General features: G+C 48.1%; 1 protein-coding gene across 9 annotated transcripts in view; it reads left to right on the forward strand.

The window, feature by feature from the left end:
* Positions 1 to 19772, forward strand: part of ATP2B1 (ATPase plasma membrane Ca2+ transporting 1) — a 130757-nt gene that overhangs the window by 53370 nt on the left and 57615 nt on the right. For all 9 annotated transcript variants that reach the window (XM_073327565.2, XM_073327570.2, XM_078851113.1 and 6 more), the window contains exon 2: positions 10584 to 11021. In XM_073327565.2, coding sequence (XP_073183666.1) covers positions 10817 to 11021 — 205 coding nt within the window. In that variant the 5' untranslated portion in view covers positions 10584 to 10816. The remainder of the gene's footprint in view (positions 1 to 10583; positions 11022 to 19772) is intronic.

Here is a 19772-nt window from a genome sequence, read left to right on the forward strand (position 1 = left end):
TCTCATTAAGTATCCAAAGTATGAGTCTTAATTGGATAGCTTCTTTTCATTAGAAAATAGCAGTTAGAGCTTTGCTTACACACACTTATATGAAAAATGTAGACTCCATCATGAAGGAAGGGGGGAGGCTTTACTTGTATTGAGTTATTTTAACGGGTCTAGCTGCCTGAGAAGCTGTAATTCTGTCTCAAGCACATGAATTTGAATGCAGCTTGTTCTCTAGTGACTGTCAGTATCTTGATGGTGATTTGAACTTGTGATTTAAGTTTGCCTTTTTGAGATGCTTATAGTAATAAAGCCTCCAGCTTTGGCCCTCAGAGGCTAATTACTAAACATAGAGACTGAACTACTAGCTGACCTATACTGATAGTCCCTCTAGGTAATTGCTGAAGGCCATGTAGGGAACTTCATGCTTCTAGTACCCTGTTGTATTCCTTTTTGTGAGTAAATAAATGAGTCAGTTTCTAGGGCTGTGAGACAAAGTTCCTGCTCTATCTTGGTGGGTCTTGCGCTTATTGGCAGATTTGCTCGCCTTGGAGCTTCACAGCAGCCCTCAGCTTGGCCGTTTTTCTGAATCCACAGTCCAGGTCGACTCCTCCTGTGTCTGACCAGGAGGTGGGAGGATTTGGGGGGAACCCAGGCCCGCCCTCTACTCCGGGTTCCAGCCCAGGGCCCTGTGGAATGCAGCTGTCTAGAGTGCCTCCTGGAACAACTGTGTGACAGCTACAACTCCCTGGGCTACTTCCCCATGGCCTCCTCCCAGCACCTTTCTTATCCTCACTATAGGACCTTCCTCCTGGTTTCTGATAATGTTTGTACACCTCAGTCCTCCAACAGTCCACGTTCTCACTCTCAGCTCCTCACATGCACACCACAAACTGAAGTGAGCTCCTTTTTAAAACCCAGGTGCCCTGATTAGCCTTCCTTAATTGATTCTAGCAGCTTCTTGATTGGCTACAGGTGTTCTAATCAGCCTGTCTTAATTGTCTCCAGAAGGTTCCTGATTGTTCTGGAACCTTCCCTGCTCCCTTACCCAGGGAAAGGGACCTCCTTTGCTTGCTGCTCAACTATCTGCTTTCTACTCTCTCCTAAAGCCCCCTGGCCTGGGCTTTTCTTACTTTTTGACCCTGCCTCAGTCCCCCACCTCCGCCGACCGGGCCAGACGTTTTTTCTTCGTTTTGTTTTTTTTGCTGTTTTTTGCTGCCGTTCGAGTGCTGGTCAGCTTCCAGCTTGCTGCCAGCCCCCCCACGGCTGCCCTCGGATGCTGCTACTGCTTTAGCTGAAACTCCCGAGGGGGGGGGGAGGACTGTCAACCCGCTCCCCGGAGGAGGGGTGTGGAAGCCCCCAGACCCAGCCGTTTGCTGTTTTTGTGGACCCGTAATTAATCGACAGTTTATTTTTTTCTTCTTATCTGCTTGGCATTTCTGGAATGCTCCACAAAGCCCGGAAGAGAAGACAGCTGACAGACATTGCCCAGGGAAGCTACAAATCATTGTGGAGGGGGCCGTAAGATGGAGTAACTTTTGAACTGTACTCTCGTGTGGGGGGAGTTTGACTGACTGTGTCTTAACTGTGTGTGTGTAGGGGCACAGGGGGTGTGGCACGGAGCTGCCCCCCTATCCATCGGTGCCCCTCCAACACTACTACAACCGTCACGGCCCCCCCGCCGTCGGTCCCCGCTGGCAACTTGCCATCTGCCTCTGGATTCAGCTGCTTGCTATGAATTCCGCCATCCGGACCAGACACAACAGCTGACCAAACAAGACTCTTTGGACAAACGAGCGTGGGTCCACATCATTCTCCCCCCCGCCCCCCCGGGACTGCCCACCCCACAGTTTGCCCCTACTACCTGACCCCAACTCCTGTGTCCTCCCCCTGTCCAGTCCGACCCATTTAGCCCCCCTGCCTGCAGCCCAGCAGGGAGAAATGGTTAATCTGCCCCCCCCCCCTTCTGGTGCCTCCCTGTCTCTCCCTGCTCACAATGGCAGGGAATGAGAGAGGTGAGGCCCTTCTAACAACCTCAGCTGCCCCTCCCCCACCTTACCCCCCTGCCCAAGCCCCCCCCGCATTGCTGCCAAAACACTTGCCACCACCCCCACTGGGGCATCGGTAGCGCGCCCCCCCCCCCCCGCTTGCCGCCTCGTCATCTCGCCCACCCACCGCCTCCGCTACCATCAATAGTGTCCGGGGTCCCTTTCCCACCATGACCAGGAAGCACGGCGTCCGTTGCCTCCTGGTGCCCGCCTCGCCCCACTTGGAGACATACGTGCAGGTGTTGGCGAGGGTGGTAGGACCCACGCCTATTGTGGCAGCCTCCAAAATGTACGGGAAGGTTGTCTTTTTCTTAGCATCGGAGGCCGCCGCCCAGAAGGCGGTGGAGAAGGGCCTGGCGGAGGGGGGCGGGGGCGGTGTTTGTTCCCCTGGAACCGCTAGAGGTCCTGGGCGTCCGCCTAGTCTGGACCTCCGTCCGTCCTTTTTTGCCCAATGCCGCCCTGTTACCCCCTCTCTTTACCCTGGGGAAACCCGTTTCTGTCATCAGCCCTCTCCCGTTAGGCTGCAAGGACCCCACCCTCTGTCACGTCCTTTCGTTCCGCCAGCAAGTGCAGCTTCTACGGCCAGCGGCAGTATGTGACGGAGAGGCACTTGAGGGGTCCTTCTTAGTCCCATACCAGGGAGCCTGCTATCAGGTCTACTGTTCCACAGGAGAGGCCCGGTGCTACCTCTGCTGATCAGTGGGGCATGTCCGAAGAGACTGCCCTTTGGCCCGGTGGGGAGGGGCATCCGAGACCCGGCAGGACATCGGCTCCATCATTGCCGACGCCCCTGGCCACCCGGCACCTGAAACCACCTCTCCTCCTGCTCGATCCACTGCTGCTCCCGCCCGGGCACAAGAGACACCTCCCCTACAATGCCCAGACGAGCGAGGGAGCCCCGCCCTTGCTGTTAACAATCCAGCAGAGCCTATGGAGGAGGGTGCAGCAAAGATATTACCGGGCATAGGAGAGGGCCTGCCCCAAGGAGAACCCTCCCCCCCATGCTGCCTCATCGTTTCCCCCCTGAGCCCCTGAACCATCGCCTCTGCCCCCCTGACACGACCCCTGCTAACCAGCCCCCAGACGATGCTATGGAAGGCTGGACCCTAGTCCAGGGAAAGCGAGGCAAGCAGAAGGCTCGCGCTCCGCTGCACCCATCCGATGCAGAGGCCCCCCAGAAGACCAGGAAGGGGGGCACTGACACTGAGCCTTCCGCTATGCCCACGAGTGAGATCCATCCGCCGGTGTTGGGAGGGGAAGATAAAATAGCACTGGAAGGTAGGATCTCCCCTCCATGGGAGACCTTCCCCTCCAAGACCCCTGAGGAAGCTCCTTCTGCCCGAACCTCCCGCGAACCCCGAAGCGACCGTCGTAGCGGGCGCCAGAGGGGAGACCCCCCCCGAGGTAGCAGAAGACGACCTCTCCTCCATGAGTGAGGAGATCGAGGCCCTAGGTTTGATCCCGGTCACCCAGGGAGAGGATGACCTACTGCCGGCTGGCCTTGATCTGGGCAACCTCACCCCAGTCCCCTTTCCCCATGCTCCCTCCCCCTAACCGCCTTCCCGGGCGGGCACCCTACAGAAGGTAGTCCACCTGATGCCGTGGCTGCCAAATCCACCACAGAGCCTGCGCCTAGCATCACTGGGAGCCCCCTCCCCACACCCTTAACCCTCGAATCTGTTCAGGAGGCGCCACCTCTTAGCTGCTTGCCTCCCGAAGTCCAGAGCCTTGCCTCTGCCCCCGCCACCACTCCTGTCCCTGCCCAGTCCACCTCCTCCTGCAATGCTATTGCCGCCACTGGGGTTATTTCTTTCCCTTTTTTGTGGTTCCCCCCCCAAGGGGCAGCCTTTGCATTTTCCTGCCACGACCCATTAGGAGCTGCAATTTTTCCCTCCGCCGTCCCCTTCTACCCCAAGGCTTGAGATGGGCCTAATAACTTTAGCCTGTCAGACACCCCGTCGGTGGTCTGCATCCTGCCTGCCCGCCTCAGCGGACGACGAGGCTGCACCAAGAGCCCCACCAGGGAATAACAGGCAAATCGCAACCCCCCTTCCCCCATGAGCAGCAAAAAGCGCAGCGGGAGTTTTTAGAAGACATTCGTGGCTCCCGCAATAGGGTACAGCTAGCTCTCCAGCTATGGGGGTCTTTGATCAAATCCTCCGGGCCACAAGGGCCCTTATAAAGGAGGGTAGAGGGAAAGGAAGGCACAGTGCCGCGGCCTACGGGTGGGCCCGCAGCTTCTGTGATGATTTAATCATTTACGGGATGGGTCACGGATTGTTGCGCGACCCACCGGGGGCCGCGAACACCCCCGCCAACAAGGAACCCCCACCCCCCCAGCCCTCCGCATGATGCCTCTCATTACTGCAACTTTGAACACCAGGGGCTGTAGGATGGCTCTCCGCAGGTCCCAGGTGCTCTCTTACCTTCGGGAAGGAGGGTACTCTGTGGTTTTCCTGCAGGACACCCATATGGATCCGACCGCAGAGGACAGCTGGTGGCTGGAGTGGGGGGACGGTGTCTACTTTAGCCACTTCACGATTCGACAAGCTGGAGTGGGGACCCTGTTTTCCCCCAGCCTACGGCCCGAGGTGCTAGGGGTTACTGAGGCCGTGCCGGGCCACCTGCTGCATCTCCGAGTCCGTGTGGGGGGGCTCGTGGTCAACCTCGTTAACATCTATGCCCCGACAATGAGCCTGAAGTGGCCACAATTCTATCAGCGGGTGTCTGACTTCCTTGGCACCCTAGATTCTCATGAGTGCCTAGTCCTGGGAGGGGACTTTATAACACCACCCTAGAGGAGCAGGACCGCTCGGGGGCCAAGCTGAGCCCAGCCGCTGTGAACATTCTCTGAGAAATAGTCGAACATCACACCCTAGTGGACGTCTGGCGTGACCACCACCCAGATGACACTTCCACGTTCACCTTTGTCCGGGTGGAGGCCCATCGGTCACACCACTCTCGGTTGGACCGTATTTATTTATCCTGTTTCCATCTTTCACAAGCCCACTCCTCCAACATTCGGCCGGCCCCATTTTCTGACCATCATCTAGCCACCATAATAGCCTCTCTCCGTGCAGAGAGGCCGGGGCCGGCCTATTGGCATTTTAATTACAGCCTGTTGGAAGATGAGGGCTTCGTGACGTCCTTCCGGGAGTTTTGGCTAGCCTGGTGAGAGCAGCGGCCTGCCTTTTCCTCGGCGCGGCGATGGTGGGATCTAGGGAGGGTGCGCGCCAAGCTCTTCTGCTGTGACTACACCTGGGGCACAAGCTGACGGAGAAATGCAGCGATAGAGCAGTTGGAACGGGAGGTCTTAGAGATGGAGAGGCGTCTGGCCACCAGCCCCGTGTACCCGTTCCTCTGCGGAGCGTGCCGGGAGAAGCGGGAGGAGCTCCGGGCCCTCGAGGACCATCGGGCCCGAGGTGCCTTTGTTCGATCCCGCATCTGCCTCCTTCGGGAGATGGATCGCGGCTCCCATTTCTTCTATGTCCTAGAGAAAACGAGGGGGGCCAAGAAACACGTCACCTGCCTTCTAGCAGAAGACGGCACCCCCTTCACGGATCCAGTGGAGACGTGTGGGAGGGCCTGTGACTTCTACACAAGCCTTTTCTCCCCGGATCCGATCAATCCTGCCGCTTGCAGGGTGCTCTGGGAGGAACTCCCCACGGTCAGCGTGGGCGACCGAGACCAGCTAGAGCTGCCTCTCACCCTGGCCGGGTTCTCGGAAGCCCTCCGTCGCATGCCCACCAATAAATCTCCGGGCACGGGCAGGCTGACCGTGGAGTTCTACCGCGCATTCTGGGACATCCTTGGCCCAGACCTAGCCACTGTCTGGGCCGAGTCTTTGCAGGGCAGGGTCCTCCCTCTTTCGTGCAGGCGAGCGGTGCTCGTGTTGTTGCCGAAGAAGGTGGACCTCTGCGATTTACGAAACTGGCGTCCCGTCTCGCACCTTAGCACGGACTACAAAATCGTAGCGATAGCAATCTCGCTGCGGCCAGGGTCCGTGACGGTGGACGTGATCCACCCAGACCAGACCTACGCTGTCCCGGGCCGCAGCATTTTTGACGACCTATTTCTAGTCTGATATCTTTTGGAACTCGGGCGTAGAGACGGTCTGTTGTTCACCCTCCTGTCTCTTGATCAGGAGAAGGCATTCGATAGAGTGGACCATGGGTACCTCCTGGGCACTCTGCAGGCGTTTGGATTCGGACCTCAGTTTGTTAGTTTTCTCCGGGTGCTGTATGCTTCCGCGGAGTGTCTGGTTAGGCTCAACTGGACCCTGACCGAACCGGTCAGCTTCGGGTGAGGAGTACGGCAGAGGTGCCCCTTCTCGGGCCAGCTGTACGCTCTGGCGATCGAGCCCTTCCTCTGCCTCCTCCGCAGGAGGTTGACAGGGTTGGTGCTGCGGGAGTCAGAGCTGTGACTGGTCCTGTCATCGTACGCCGATGACGTGGTCCTCGTGGTTCAGGACCCGGGCGACTTGGCGCGGGTGGAGGCTTGCCAGCCCATCTATTCGGCAGCCTCCTCCGCCCGAGTCAACTGGGTCAAGAGATCTGGCTTGGCGGTGGGGGACTGGCAGCAGGTAAGCTCCCTCCCACCCGTGCTTCAGACCATCCGGTGGAGTGCTGGTCCGCTGCTCTATTCGGCATTTACCTTTCTGCCACGCAGCCTTCTCCACCGGAGAACTGGCAAAATTTAGAAGGCGGGGTGATAGAGCGGCTCCGGAAATGGACGAGGCTACTCCGATGTCTCTCCCTCCGAGGGAGAGCACTGGTGCTTAACCAACTAGTCCTGTCCACGTTCTGGTACCGGCTCAACACCCTGGTCCCGGCCCCGGGTTTCCTGACCAACCTCCGGACATCGATTCTAGAGTTCTTTTGGTCAGGAATGCACTGGGCCCCTGTTGGGGTTCTTCATCTACCCCGGAAAGAAGGAGGGCAGGGCCTGAAGCGTCTGCGCACTCAGGTCCGTGTCTTCCGTCTCCAGGCCCTGCAGAGGCTCTTTTATAGTGCAGGTAGTTCGACGTGGAGCATATTGGCGCACGCCTTCCTGCACCGCTTCCAAGGGCTCCGATAAGACTGGCAGTTCTTTTATCTCTGTCCAAGAGGTTTTCCGCGAGACCTCTCCGGGCTGCCGGTCTTCTACCAGGACCTCCTCTGGACCTGGAAACTGTTTCTAACGACCAGGTCCGTGGCGGCCACCGTGCGAGCAGATCTCCTCGCGGAGCCCCTACTACACAACCCGCAGCTCCGTGTGCAGGTGGCGGAGTCCCGCTGGGTGCGCCAGAGTTTGGTCCTGGCAGAAGTCACGAGAGTCGGAGACTTCCTGGACCACGACTGGGGAGACTGGCTGGATCCCCTGACGCTCACTCGGTGCATGCTGCTCTCCGGACCTCATACCTCCCAGCGCGTACTTCAGGAGGTGAAGGCCACCTTGATGCCCGCTGCTCGGGCTTATCTCAACCGAGCCCTGCGCGAGGGCGCACTCTGCCCACCCTCTACCCCAGGCCCGCCGGACCCTTCAATTGGGCCCCTACCCCGTAGATCCCAACAAACCGCTCACCCTTTCACTGCGAGCCGGCTGCATGAACTGCAGCTGGTCAGCTTTCAAGTCGCGCCACGGAAATATTTATACACACTCATGATTCACACCCTTCACGCCCACACCCTGGTGTCCCGCCCCGATACAAAGTGGCGGGACCTCCCGCCACCTTTGGAGGGTGAGCAACCCCGGTGGGCCAGCCTGTATTCCACCTTGGTCCCGAGGCCCGTTGGGGACATTAGTTGGCAGCTCCTTCACGGAGCTGTGAGCACGGGTGTGTTTTTGACGCGGTTCACCCCTATCCCGGATACTTGCCCTTTTTGCAACGTGAGGGAAACTCTGGCACACGTATATTTAGAGTGTGCCAGGCTGCAGCCCTTTTTCCGGCTCCTCATGAATATTTTATTACGCTTTTGGCTACACTTTTCCCCTCACCTTTTTATCTACACACTCCCCATCTGTGGCCCCACAAGATCACAAGATCTCCTGGTTAACCTCCTCCTAGGCCTAGCTAAAACAGCCATTTATAAAACCAGAGATGGGAGGTTGGCTAATGAAGCGTCCTGTGATTGTAGGGCCGTTTTCCGATCCTCAGTACATTCATGTATCTGGGCGGAGTTCCTCTGGGCGGCGTCCACCGACTCCCTTGACGCCTTCGATGGGTGCTGTCCGAGGTTCTCTGCTCGGTGACCCCGTCCGGTTCCCTCCGTCTGACCCTTTGATTGAGGGGAAGAGTGAGAGACCCCAGCCGTTGCCGCTATGGATACCATTGTTACTGTCACCTAGGAGGGGTCCTATCACACGTGGTGTACGTCCCCCTTACCCCCAAACCGGCCACCCCGCAGCCGTGCCCATCTTGTCGGGCACTTTCAGGAGAGGAATAATCAGTGACACTGGGCGTGGCACTAGGTAACTCGAGGGGGTGGAAGACCATGAGTGTCGAGGAAGCCCCCTGCTCTAGGCCACTAGGTAACTCAGGAGGGTGGAAGACCACAAGTGTCGAGGAAGCCCCCCCCGCTCTGGGCCCAGGCTAGCCCGAACACTTCTCCCTCCTGAAGGCTGCTATGTTATACCTTCTGTTTGCTTTTGTTTTGTTGCATAGTTTTGCTTTATTTTTTTTTATTTTTTTTTTTGGTGATTCTTTGTAAGTGTTACCCAAGTAAAATTCTTTTCTGCTTCAAAAAAAAAAAAAATTAAATTACTCTCCTGTAGTCATCTGGCCCGACCTTGGCACAGCTGTCAGTCTGGTACTTTTTGTTACCATTGTGTACTATTCTTAGTTCTCATCTCCAGCAGTTTTAAAATATCACTTAGCTTAGCTGCAAGTAGGCTGAAATTTACATTGATTCTAACACAATCTTGCATTGAAATGATTGAAAGACTTCTTTTCTATTTCAGAAGAAAATATTCTCATTTAACACTGTGCTGTACATGTGACTCCACATGGCAGAAACAGCCAACTTTGCCTTTCTGTTCTTTAGTGTTCACCGGCAGTAAAACCATATCTCACCCTTAGAAGCAAGTTTTGGGAATTAAAACACTTGAGAAAGGTAGGATACAAACTAGGCCGAATAGCTGGACCTAAGATGCCATCCTGAGAATAGGAGTGACCTGGGTTTTTTGCTCTTGGATTGTGACCTTGGGCAAATCACATTGCAGTGGAGAAACTGAGGCAAAGGGATAATGATGGTTGTTTGCTTGTTTTTTGAAAAGCACTCTGAGTTGGATAAAAAGTGTAATGTAAGAGTACACTATTTTTATCATTCCATTATTTATTGTAATTATAGTACTGAACATTTTAAAGCAGGCTCAGAGGGCTTATTCAGATCTGGTTTCTTAAAATGCAGTTTGTTTCAGGTCTGAGATCTAGTTGAAGTTCACCTTTTTCTGGGTACCTGGAACAAAGGCCATATCAGAGGTTTAATTATCTTAATACTGTCCCTTAAGTCTAGATGTTTACTTTTCAGTTGCAGTATCTTTGCATCAAAGGAAGTAACAACTTGTGTAAATACCTGAGACTTTAAAAAAAAAAATGGTGGGGAGGAAGCTATATTCAATGCACTGTGAGCGAGCAAGCAAGCAGACTATTTTGGATCAAGTGAATGTATAAACTGGCCTGCTCAGAGAAAGCGCTTTATGGTATCCCCCAGAAAACATAGGTTTGTAACCAAAACCTACTCTCCGGGTGAACTAGAGCTAAGATCCTTCAGAGGCTGGTGGCTTGAGAGTTGTCCGAATAGTGATACAGTATTACCTGAGCACTGAAGGGATCAAACTTCACAAGGATGTCCAGTGGAGGTGAAGGCCAGGTTATCTGACTAGTTGTGGAAGGAAGAAGCCTCGTTAAGTCTTAGGCTTCCTCTGAGAAGTCTACTAAGCGCTCGATTCCAGGACCTGAGCAAGTTTTTACACACTCCCATTACTGTGTTAAGAGTGAGGTATCTTTCATGAATGCAAACATATGGGTACTGTGGAAACTTTTTTTGATGCTTCTGTAGCTGTTGGTTTTTTATTAGAGTACCATCCAGAGGCCACAGTAAGATGGAACTCAGTATTGCTGGGTACTGTGTGTATATATAGAAAGAGGCAAGCCCAGCTCTGAGGAGTTTACTAACATAAGAAACAATTGGGTGTAACAAATGGAGGGAGTGCAAGAAGGATTGAGGGTAGTGGGTACCAAGAATGTGTAAACCAGGAAAGGTTATGTAGTCTTTGTGACTATTTCACAGATCTGAACGGTTCTTGCTTATGTCTTGAGTCTCTAATCTCTTTGACCAGATGACTGGCTATTACAGTTAACAATTTATTGTAGGCATCAAGGTAGACATGGGTCTTAGGGATTAAAAGGACACAGGTGAAGCTTTATACATCTAAATACTGCATCAGTGTAACTTACACTTTTTGCTATTTTGATGTAACTTTGCTTAACTAAATAAGATCTTCCAATATAGTGTTTAAGAGGCTTGAAAATACAGCTATAAATAATGGCTTTAATATTTTTTTCCCTAGATTGTACACCTCATATGACTAACTTGAAGAAAAGGAACTCACCATGGGACGACATTCAAGATTCCTCTCTGGAAAGGGTTACTGATGTCACACTCTTCTATTTGGGTGATGTGTATCTACTCATCTGACTGTCTTCATATCTAAAGGTCTTATTTTACTTTTGCAAGTACCTCAAGTCAAAATTTTTGTTCCTTTCTGGAAACTGTTTCCTCATACTAAGGACTGCATACATCATGGGTGATATGGCTAACAACTCAGTTGCATACAGTGGTGTAAAAAATTCTGTAAAAGAATCTAATCATGGAGATTTTGGAATCTCACTTGAAGAGCTCCGTGCCCTTATGGAACTGCGATCTACAGATGCAGTGCATAAAATCCAAGAATGTTATGGAGATGTCTATGCTATCTGTACAAGATTGAAAACTTCACCAAATGAAGGTAAGTGTATTGTGGTAGCATGTGTCCAGAATATCTTTATTTAAATTAGATCAGTTATTTTGACTCTGAATGTGGTTATAAATAATTAAATAGAATGCTAGCTTGTGCTTACTGTTGTAAGAATAGAATTATGATCATCTATCATGGTAGTGAATAGCAAGGTTTGTTAACTAGACCAACTTTTGTAACTGATATAAAATTACACAGTCACATATTTCAAGATTTCAGAAACAATGTCCTGATTCTCAGTTACACAAATCTGTTCCTTAGCACTGAAATAAACTTTGCCAAATTTATCTCTAATTGCATTTTGAGAACCTTCAAACTTGTTTCTAGCTTGTATGGTAAGTTATGGATCATAAACAACCCATGTGAACCCTGTTTCATAAACTAGTGGTGATTATGCTGGAAAAGAACTCCAGGGTTGGCCTGTATATGTTCGAAAGCTGTGCTTACCATCTAAGTTGATGTATTGCTACCCAGCTACACTCTGGCAATATAAGCTCATCTGTTCTCCAAGATGAAGGAGGGGTAATGTTTTAATGCATGGACCTCTTCTATTGCAGTGTAAACAATGAATGTTTTCAGTTGAATTTTACATTTTTGAAAAAAATTGTGTATTAAAACCCTTGGAAATTGAAGGATCTGAAACACAGCATTTATTAGTTTGTCTTCATAGTTTGAAATAAGAGCTTAACAGAGTATCTTGTCTAAATGAGGGAATTATGACTGTAAATTGTTCTGGTTTTTACATTTTCTTTTCTTGTCTAATTCGTTGTTGTTGAATCCTGATGAGAAGCCCATTTGCTTTTCAGGCAAAATGGAGTAATCTCGTCAGGATTGACTTGACCTGCTCTAAGTTTGAAGACAACTGTTTTCCAGCATATTTACATGTTGTAAATAGAATTGTCAGAAACTTTTATATTTAACAGTATTTCAGATCTGTTCACTGCAAATTGCTTGCTCACCAGTGTGAAAGTGATAAAGCACCATGAAAAACTTAATGGATGAATGTTGCAACTTTATAAAACAGACAAATGAGGCTTACCATAAAATTGCATATCTCTGAGCTACTTTTGTCCATCAGTTTTTTTTGCTGATTTGTATATTCTACAAAACCATCATTGACTATATCATTCAGTACTCTAATAAAGTATCCTGAATTACAAATATGACTAGAGGTGCTGAGAGGAAAATGCTGGCTTTTCTTTAAAGCTGAGAGAGTGACTGCATGTTGATACAAAAAACCTCCTGCTATTCTTGTATTTCAGTCTGCCATAGTCCACACATCTGTCACTTATGCAACTTCATATTAGCAGTCATTTTATTGTTACCAGTTTAAGAATCCGTGTAAGTTTTGTTACTCTGACTAATCAGCAGCCCCACATAGTAACCCAGGAATATTGGAACAAGAACATCAGATGTTTTGGTGTTGAACGTCAGGGGGTGGATGTTTCCTACTCTTCTCCTGTGCTAGCAGAGGACTGGAATATTCCAAGCCAGAGTGCAACATGAGTAGTAGACCAAACAGGAGATAAACTTGAGGATGTACAGAGGATGAAACTCTGTAGGTGAGGACGAGAACAGCTATAAATATCTTAGACAATATACCATTTAGCATGAGTAAGAGCACATGCAGTGGAGACAAAGTTGTGTAGACCACTGCAACAGATGAAAAGATCACTCGATATAATTTGTGTTTTAAATTCAGATACTGGTGAAAAGTTGTTGTACAACCATTTATTTGTTCCATGAAAGGAACGGTAGCATTGTAGAAATAGAAACTTGAATGGTAATAAAAATTGTGCCTTAAACAAGATACATTTATCACAGTGTGCAAGAAGTACCTTAATGACTAATTCCAATTTTCATTATTTTTTGTGATCGGAGTAAACCTTTAATAAAGGGTAGGGATATCATAAACACAACCATGGCTGGTAGGGCAAACTTAACAAGTTTGAAACTAGTTGTCAGGAGTTGCTTGTCTGGCACAAGATTGGGATTTACCATGTGTGCCCAAACAGGCTGTTCAAGCACCAGTTCACTACCTGGTTCTTTTAGTGAACTGATCTCTTTGACCTCCACCTGGATCTACTGTTTTATCTTGCTTTCCCCATTGGGGAATTCTTTGTCACTCCACTGGCAATGAAGTGAAACTTATTAGTGATATAAATTGTGGAGTCTCTTGTGGTATCTCTTTACTGCATAGTTAATCTACATGATTAGTATCCTAGTTTTGCTGTGGGGATACTTGCTCTTTACCCGCATAAGTTTCTGCACTTGCCCATGAGTCTGGGAGCATACTCCATGATTCCCTGTGCTGAAACACTTGGTTTCTTTCCATGTCATTTTGTGTCAATTGCAGGAGAACTTGTCTATCATTGAGAAGTGTGGGAAGGACATTAGAGAACTATTGGCAATCAAGTGACCTTTGCCTGTTTCCTTGCTGCTAAATGGGCAGGTTCTAGTGAGAGAAACAGGAGCCCCAGTTTTAACCTATAGCCCCCAGCCGTGTAAACTGATGGTAGGGAAGTTGAGTTAACCCATTTTTGAGAGGAGTTTTAACTGTCCAGTGAACCCACATGCTTGGAAATGTCACAGATCAGAAACTTTTTGTAAATTTCACTTAGTGGTCATTTGTGAGATGAGGAGAAAGATTAAATGAGCAAGACTACCATCTGAACAGATTCAGTACATTCTCATTGTATGTCAGACACATTGTATGTGAGACCTTGCACAGCTATTCACTACAGGACTTGCCATATTACTGAAGCTTGCTGTATTATGTGCTGTCCTACATGATTATTAGAGGCATAGTAGAAAATGTGCTGCAAATCCCTGAAATTTATCATAATGAAATTAGTAGCTTTTTGCTGCCAGTTGAATGTCTTAACTAATGGACACTAGACTACCAAACCACTGGTCTAGTGGTTTTCAACCTTTTTTCATTTGCAGACCCTTACATTTCAAATGGAGGCGCAGACTCTTTGGAAATCTTAAATATAATCTGCAGACCCCCCCACCCCAGGAGTCCATGGACTACAGGGTGAAAACTACTGCAACATAGACAATCAGGCTAGCCATATTCTTGTATCTTCTGTTGTTGTGTTCCGGTCCACTTAGTGTGCTATCCCAATGTAGAGCAGCACCTACTTTGCTTGAAAAGTGAATGCAGCAGGGTGTAACAGATGAAGTTAATGGAATTGTCAGTTTCATCTGCCATCAAAACTGCTAGAGATGCAGGCAAGAGATGGTGTGTGCCTGGCAGCACAGATATGATCTTCCACTATAGTATTTATTTTTATTAAATATTCTAAATGGAGTAGGAGAGAAAGGGATTTCATGATTTCTATGCCCAGTTTAAATTCTTGCTCTGCATCCATACATTCAAAATTATTGTAGTGTACAGTAAATATGCTGATACACTGGAGAAAGTTTATTGCCAGTATCTGAGGGGGAACTGATCCGCTAAGGAAGGTTGTACTGAATAGCTTTACAGGGTCAATATAACTGTAAACCTAGCAAAATGTTCCTATTTGAGACACCTAGTTGAAAAATATGGCTCTGGACAGACACCAAATCACTTTATTTAAATAGGTGAGTAATTGTAATGGAGGATATAAAAATTCTTGTGGTTTATACTCCTGTGTACCATGCAGCAATTTAGACCTAAATTCCACAGAAGGACCACAAATTACTGTATATAAATCACAGAATTTCTTGGTGAGCTGGCAACTCTGGTAACAGTAATGGACAATGAAATGATTTGACATTTAAATTTAATGGAAAAATTCTAAAAAAGTTAATGAACTAATACATTTCACTATCACCATGGCCTGTTAGTTGTCTGTTCTCTGTCTTTCCGTTCTGCAAACTCTGTGCTGTTAACTCCTTGCATCCCAGTACTTTCTCACTTTTTTCCTTTCTGAAAGCTTTCTTTCCTTAGGTATAGCTTCAAGCTTTCCTTTCCTCACGGTTCTTAAAATGCCAACATTCTATATATAACCTGTTGGGCTGGTCAAGTTTCTCTTTAAGTGCCCCTCCAACCAGGCCAAGATTGTGACTGTAATGTAACAATTATTAAATTAATGTCAAAAGGAAACATGAACAAGGAACCTAGACTTAGCAGTATGGCTGCATAACTGAGATTTGTGCAGCTTCAGCATAGGTATCAAACTCAGCGTGTAGATCCATAACTTAAAACATTAGTTGACCAATATGCAGTTACACAGCTTAAAACTTTAAAAATTGTGTATATACATATTTCATTGTCATTTTGTACTGTGCTACATTTCCAATTGACTTTACAACTCGTAAGTGAGGACTAGCCGCAAGTACAGTTGAAGTTCTAGTGTTCAGTTATTTTGTTGCATTTCTTGCTTTATGAACTTTTGTCATCCTTACTTGGGAATGAAATTAAGCTTTGGCAGTTACAGCCTAAAAAAGGGAAGACTTTCAAAATAGCTGCATGAAAACTGTTACAGCAGAAGTTGTCTTCATAGTTTCATCTTCCATAAAATCTGATAGATTTTTAATTTTAAACTTCAATGTGTAACAGTTCCAGAACCAATTACCTTCTTGTTTGTATTTACTACTACTGACTTTCCTCTTTGAAGACTTCTTTTGCAAAGGCTTTTGAAATGTGTGTACAGCATACTATAAACCCACCCTAGGCAAGTGACTTCAAAATATTCCTCTAACTTTGTTCTACTCCCAGTGTAGGAGAACATTAGCTTTCTAAAACTATTGAATTTATAACTAACTTCAACTATTAATTCCTTAAGTCACTAGCAGTTTATCTAGTCATTGAACTAAATGTGTGGTGTTAGATTTACACTTAAAGTTTAGTATTCAATTCTGCATGTACCAGAACAAATGGGGCAATCTGCGGTTGAGTGAACTCACATTAGTTTTAATACAATTTAATTATGACAGACATTCTCCAAACTTGGGCTTGAAACAGGCTGTTAGCAAAAACCACGTTCAGTTACACTCAAGAAGCCATACTGGCAATTCTTTTGTCTTTTTGATCTACAGAATTAAGAATGATTTGCCTTTTGACCAAAGGCTAGTCTACACTACATAATAGTGTAAGTCACCTTGCGCCAACCTGTTTGTGCATGCGTCTGCACTCAAGCTCACAAAAGCACCCTGTTTAAAATGATTCAGTACAACCATCTCCCTGAATGGCATAGTCATGGGTGGCTACTGAGGTTGACATCGTGCAGGTGCAGCTACTGCATGACCTGTGTTGATCCTAACAGTTATCCAGCAGCTGTCCCACAATGCTCCATTCCCTGAAAAAGTGACTGCTCTGGTCACAATTTTAAACTCCACTGCCCAGGAGTCATAGAGACTGGAAACCACCATCTTCTTAAATTTTTCCTCATCTGATTGCCCAACTCTGTGAGAACACCTAGTAGCTCATCTTTGTGTGCAGTTGCCCAAATGACCAGGCCAGCTCCATGTGCACACAGATACTAGATGTGCTCTTGCCTGGAGTAGACAGGAAGTATTGGAGTTCCTGGGCCTGTGGGAAGAAAAAGCTGTGCGCAAACAACTACAGGCAAGCTATTGAAATGTGGACACCTACAACCAGATTGCATGGGAGATGTAGGCAAAAGGGTACAACAGGATCGGCAGCAGTGTATAGTGAAAGTGAAGGAACTGTGGTATCAGTAAGGCCAGGGAGTACAGCAGTAGATCTGATGCTGTGCTGCAGACTTGCTGCTTCAGCAAGGGACTGCTCACCATACCTGGTGGAGACCAGACCAGCACCCCACAGACTACTGTGGATACCTTGGAAGAGCCCAAGATAGAGACCTATACCATGAACAGCAAAAGGAGGAGACATGGCAGAGGACTCCAGCCATGCTGCAAGCCAGGACCTGTTTGAGACACTGCCATGGTCTAGCCATCCCAACAGGCAAACACGGATGGAGCCTGATGACAGGCAAGGGAACTCAGTAAGTGTGTGCATACCTTTTTCCTTACATTGTTTGAATGTTTAAAATGGCCCATCCACATGTTAACAAGAAAAAAGGTATTGACTTTTTTCATTATTTTACTCGTACATGAAGAGCCAGGTTCAGTAGAAGTAGCACTGGCATCTGCTTTTCATTCCCCATTTGGATTAGGCCATAGGGACAGGAGGGAGCATGCAGAGCACATCATTCTTGTATATAGGGGTGCCTCTTATCCCCCTGAGAGATCACGATACCGTGCAATTCTTTCCCAAAGGTTTCTAGGGATGGCTGCTCTATTTCTTCCTCTGCAGTAGAAGACTTTCCCATGCCACTCAGTAGTGAATTCAACTAGCAGCATACAAGCTGGGCAGCTCTTCTGTGCCTTTGTGTCCTTTTGAGAGTGAGATCTGCTAATATGATGGTCCCCAAACTGTGGGGCACAGAGGATCGTCTTGGGAGGCCCACTGTGGGGCTGGAGCCTGGGCCAGCCCCCACGTGGGAGGGAGGCGATCCAGCCCCACTTTGCCCTCCACTCTAGGTCCTTGGCCCCTGCTCTCAGCCCCCTGGGTAGGGGACGAACACATTCCATTACTAGTAAGGGGGGAGGGGGGTGCAAGAGAAAGTTTGGGCACTACTGTGCTAACACCATGACCACCGATGGAAAATAGTGCCAATATTCAGTGTACATTGCCCTATACTCATATCCATGGAATAGTCTGAAAATTTTATAGCTTCATGCAGCAGAAAATTCTTCGCACTCACCCCCTTTCTCTTGGCAGACCATGCTCACCATGGCTGGGGCTGGAAATTAGTGCTGTGCTGATATGCTCCAAAGCTGAAGTGTCAATAAGCATTTCTTATTAGAGTGTTTATGGGAATAGGGAAAACAGGTTTTGAAACTTTCCCTTTCCATTGTGACCATAAATCCAGTGGCATGTGTGTCTGGTTTTTATCTGCTCCCGGAGTTGCAGCTTTGAGGCAGTCTAATCCATACCTGCAGAATGCCTGACCCTGATGAGGAAGAGAAAAACGAGGAGAAGGGGTATGTGTTCTGAGAGATCCTGCAGTGTTGCATCAGATTATGAACTAAGGACTTGGAGAGCCAATACAGTGAACAACATGGAGAAAGATGAGACAGGAGAAAGGCCCAGGAGGCCCAACAGAACAAGGAACATTTTCTTACGTTCGTTCACAGGCTGAAGACTTTGGTTGCCCTTCAGGTCCAAAAGCCCCAGACTCGCCTTTCTTTGCACTTCTTGTAGAATTCCATGGTGGCTGTTCCCTACACCCCAAAAAATGTGATGTGGGGTGCATCCTTACCACTGGCACTCCACACCAGAGGACATGAAGGAAAACCACAGCTACACATAATGTGATCTGTGAGAACTGTGGCTGGTGTATTTGTATCCACAACTGACTACCTTGTGCACTCGAAGGGACATAAATGTTTACTCTGTTAAATTGTTTATACAAAATTTTAACATTGATTCTCTGTATTGTTTTTCCCACTCAGTGAAGTTTTTTATATTTTTGGAGAATCACGATCTTTAGTGTACTGCTATGCATGCTGCAATATTGTTGTGATCAAAGCAAACAGAACACATAAATGCACACCAACTGCCATAGAAAGCATAGCTTCAGGAAAACACCCAGTCGTATTTATAAATAAATATTTAGCAGTACTCAAAGCTCCAGGGCCAGAGAACTCTAACACAGTGGAGTTATCATTAAATTGCTCTTTCAAAATCTCTCTCAACTGCATAGCTTCTTTTTGAGCTCTTGTAATAGCCCCCGTGCCTGGCTGTTCAAATTTGGCAGACCGCTACACCACCTACACCCTAGTGGCAACTTTTCCTCTTTACCTCATTGTAAGCAGGACATGACATAAGCCATTAACCATTGGGATATTTTTCTCACGGAAATCCAGTCTAGTGCGTAGACACTAGTGCCCGTTGAATCTACCAAAAGCACATTCAGCTGTCATTCTGCACTTGCTGAGCCAGTAGTTGAATCTTTCCTTGGTGCTGTCAAGGTGGCCAGCATATGGCTTCATGAGTCGGGAGCAAGGGAATAGGCCCGGAATTACTATTGGCATTTTAATATAGCCAGTGACAATCTACAAGTTGGGAAGAATGTGTCTGCTTGCAGCTTTCTGAACAGTCCTGTGTTCTAAAAGATACAGGCATCATGCACCTTCCCTGATGAGCCCACATTGATATCTGCGAGCATCCCTGGTGATCCCTCTAACCATAACCATAGGAGAGTACTCTTTCTGCTGATGTAGTCTGTGACAAGGTGGGCTGGTGCCAAAACAGAATATACATGCTATCTATTCTTCCCCCTTTGCCCCCCTCAATTTGGGAAACCCATTGCTGCAAATCCATCTACTGGTTGCTGAGAGTCAGTCCTGTGTAGTAGATGATTAATGGCCTCTATACACTTGCATAACAGGGGCCCCCATTGTGTAGTTTCAATTCCAAAATGACTGTTACTGGGTAATGGGGAATCTGGCACTGCAAGCTCCCAAAGTGCTATCACCATTTGCTTATCCACCGTCAATGCCACTCTCATGCTGGTGTAGAGTGACTAGACGTCCCGATTAAAATCGGGACTGTCTTGATTTTTAGTTCTTTGTCCCGCGTCCTGACTGATGCATGATCAGGATGCAATTTATCCTGATATTGCGGCTTTTGCCGCTCCGGCGGTGCTTCCCCCATGTGTCCCGATATTTTGTCCATTTCATCTGGTCACCTATGCTGGTGTCCACACACTGTAAGGCTGGGAT

The sequence above is a fragment of the Lepidochelys kempii genome, chromosome 1 (assembly GCF_965140285.1).
Source record: "Lepidochelys kempii isolate rLepKem1 chromosome 1, rLepKem1.hap1, whole genome shotgun sequence".
NCBI lineage: Eukaryota > Metazoa > Chordata > Testudines > Cheloniidae > Lepidochelys > Lepidochelys kempii.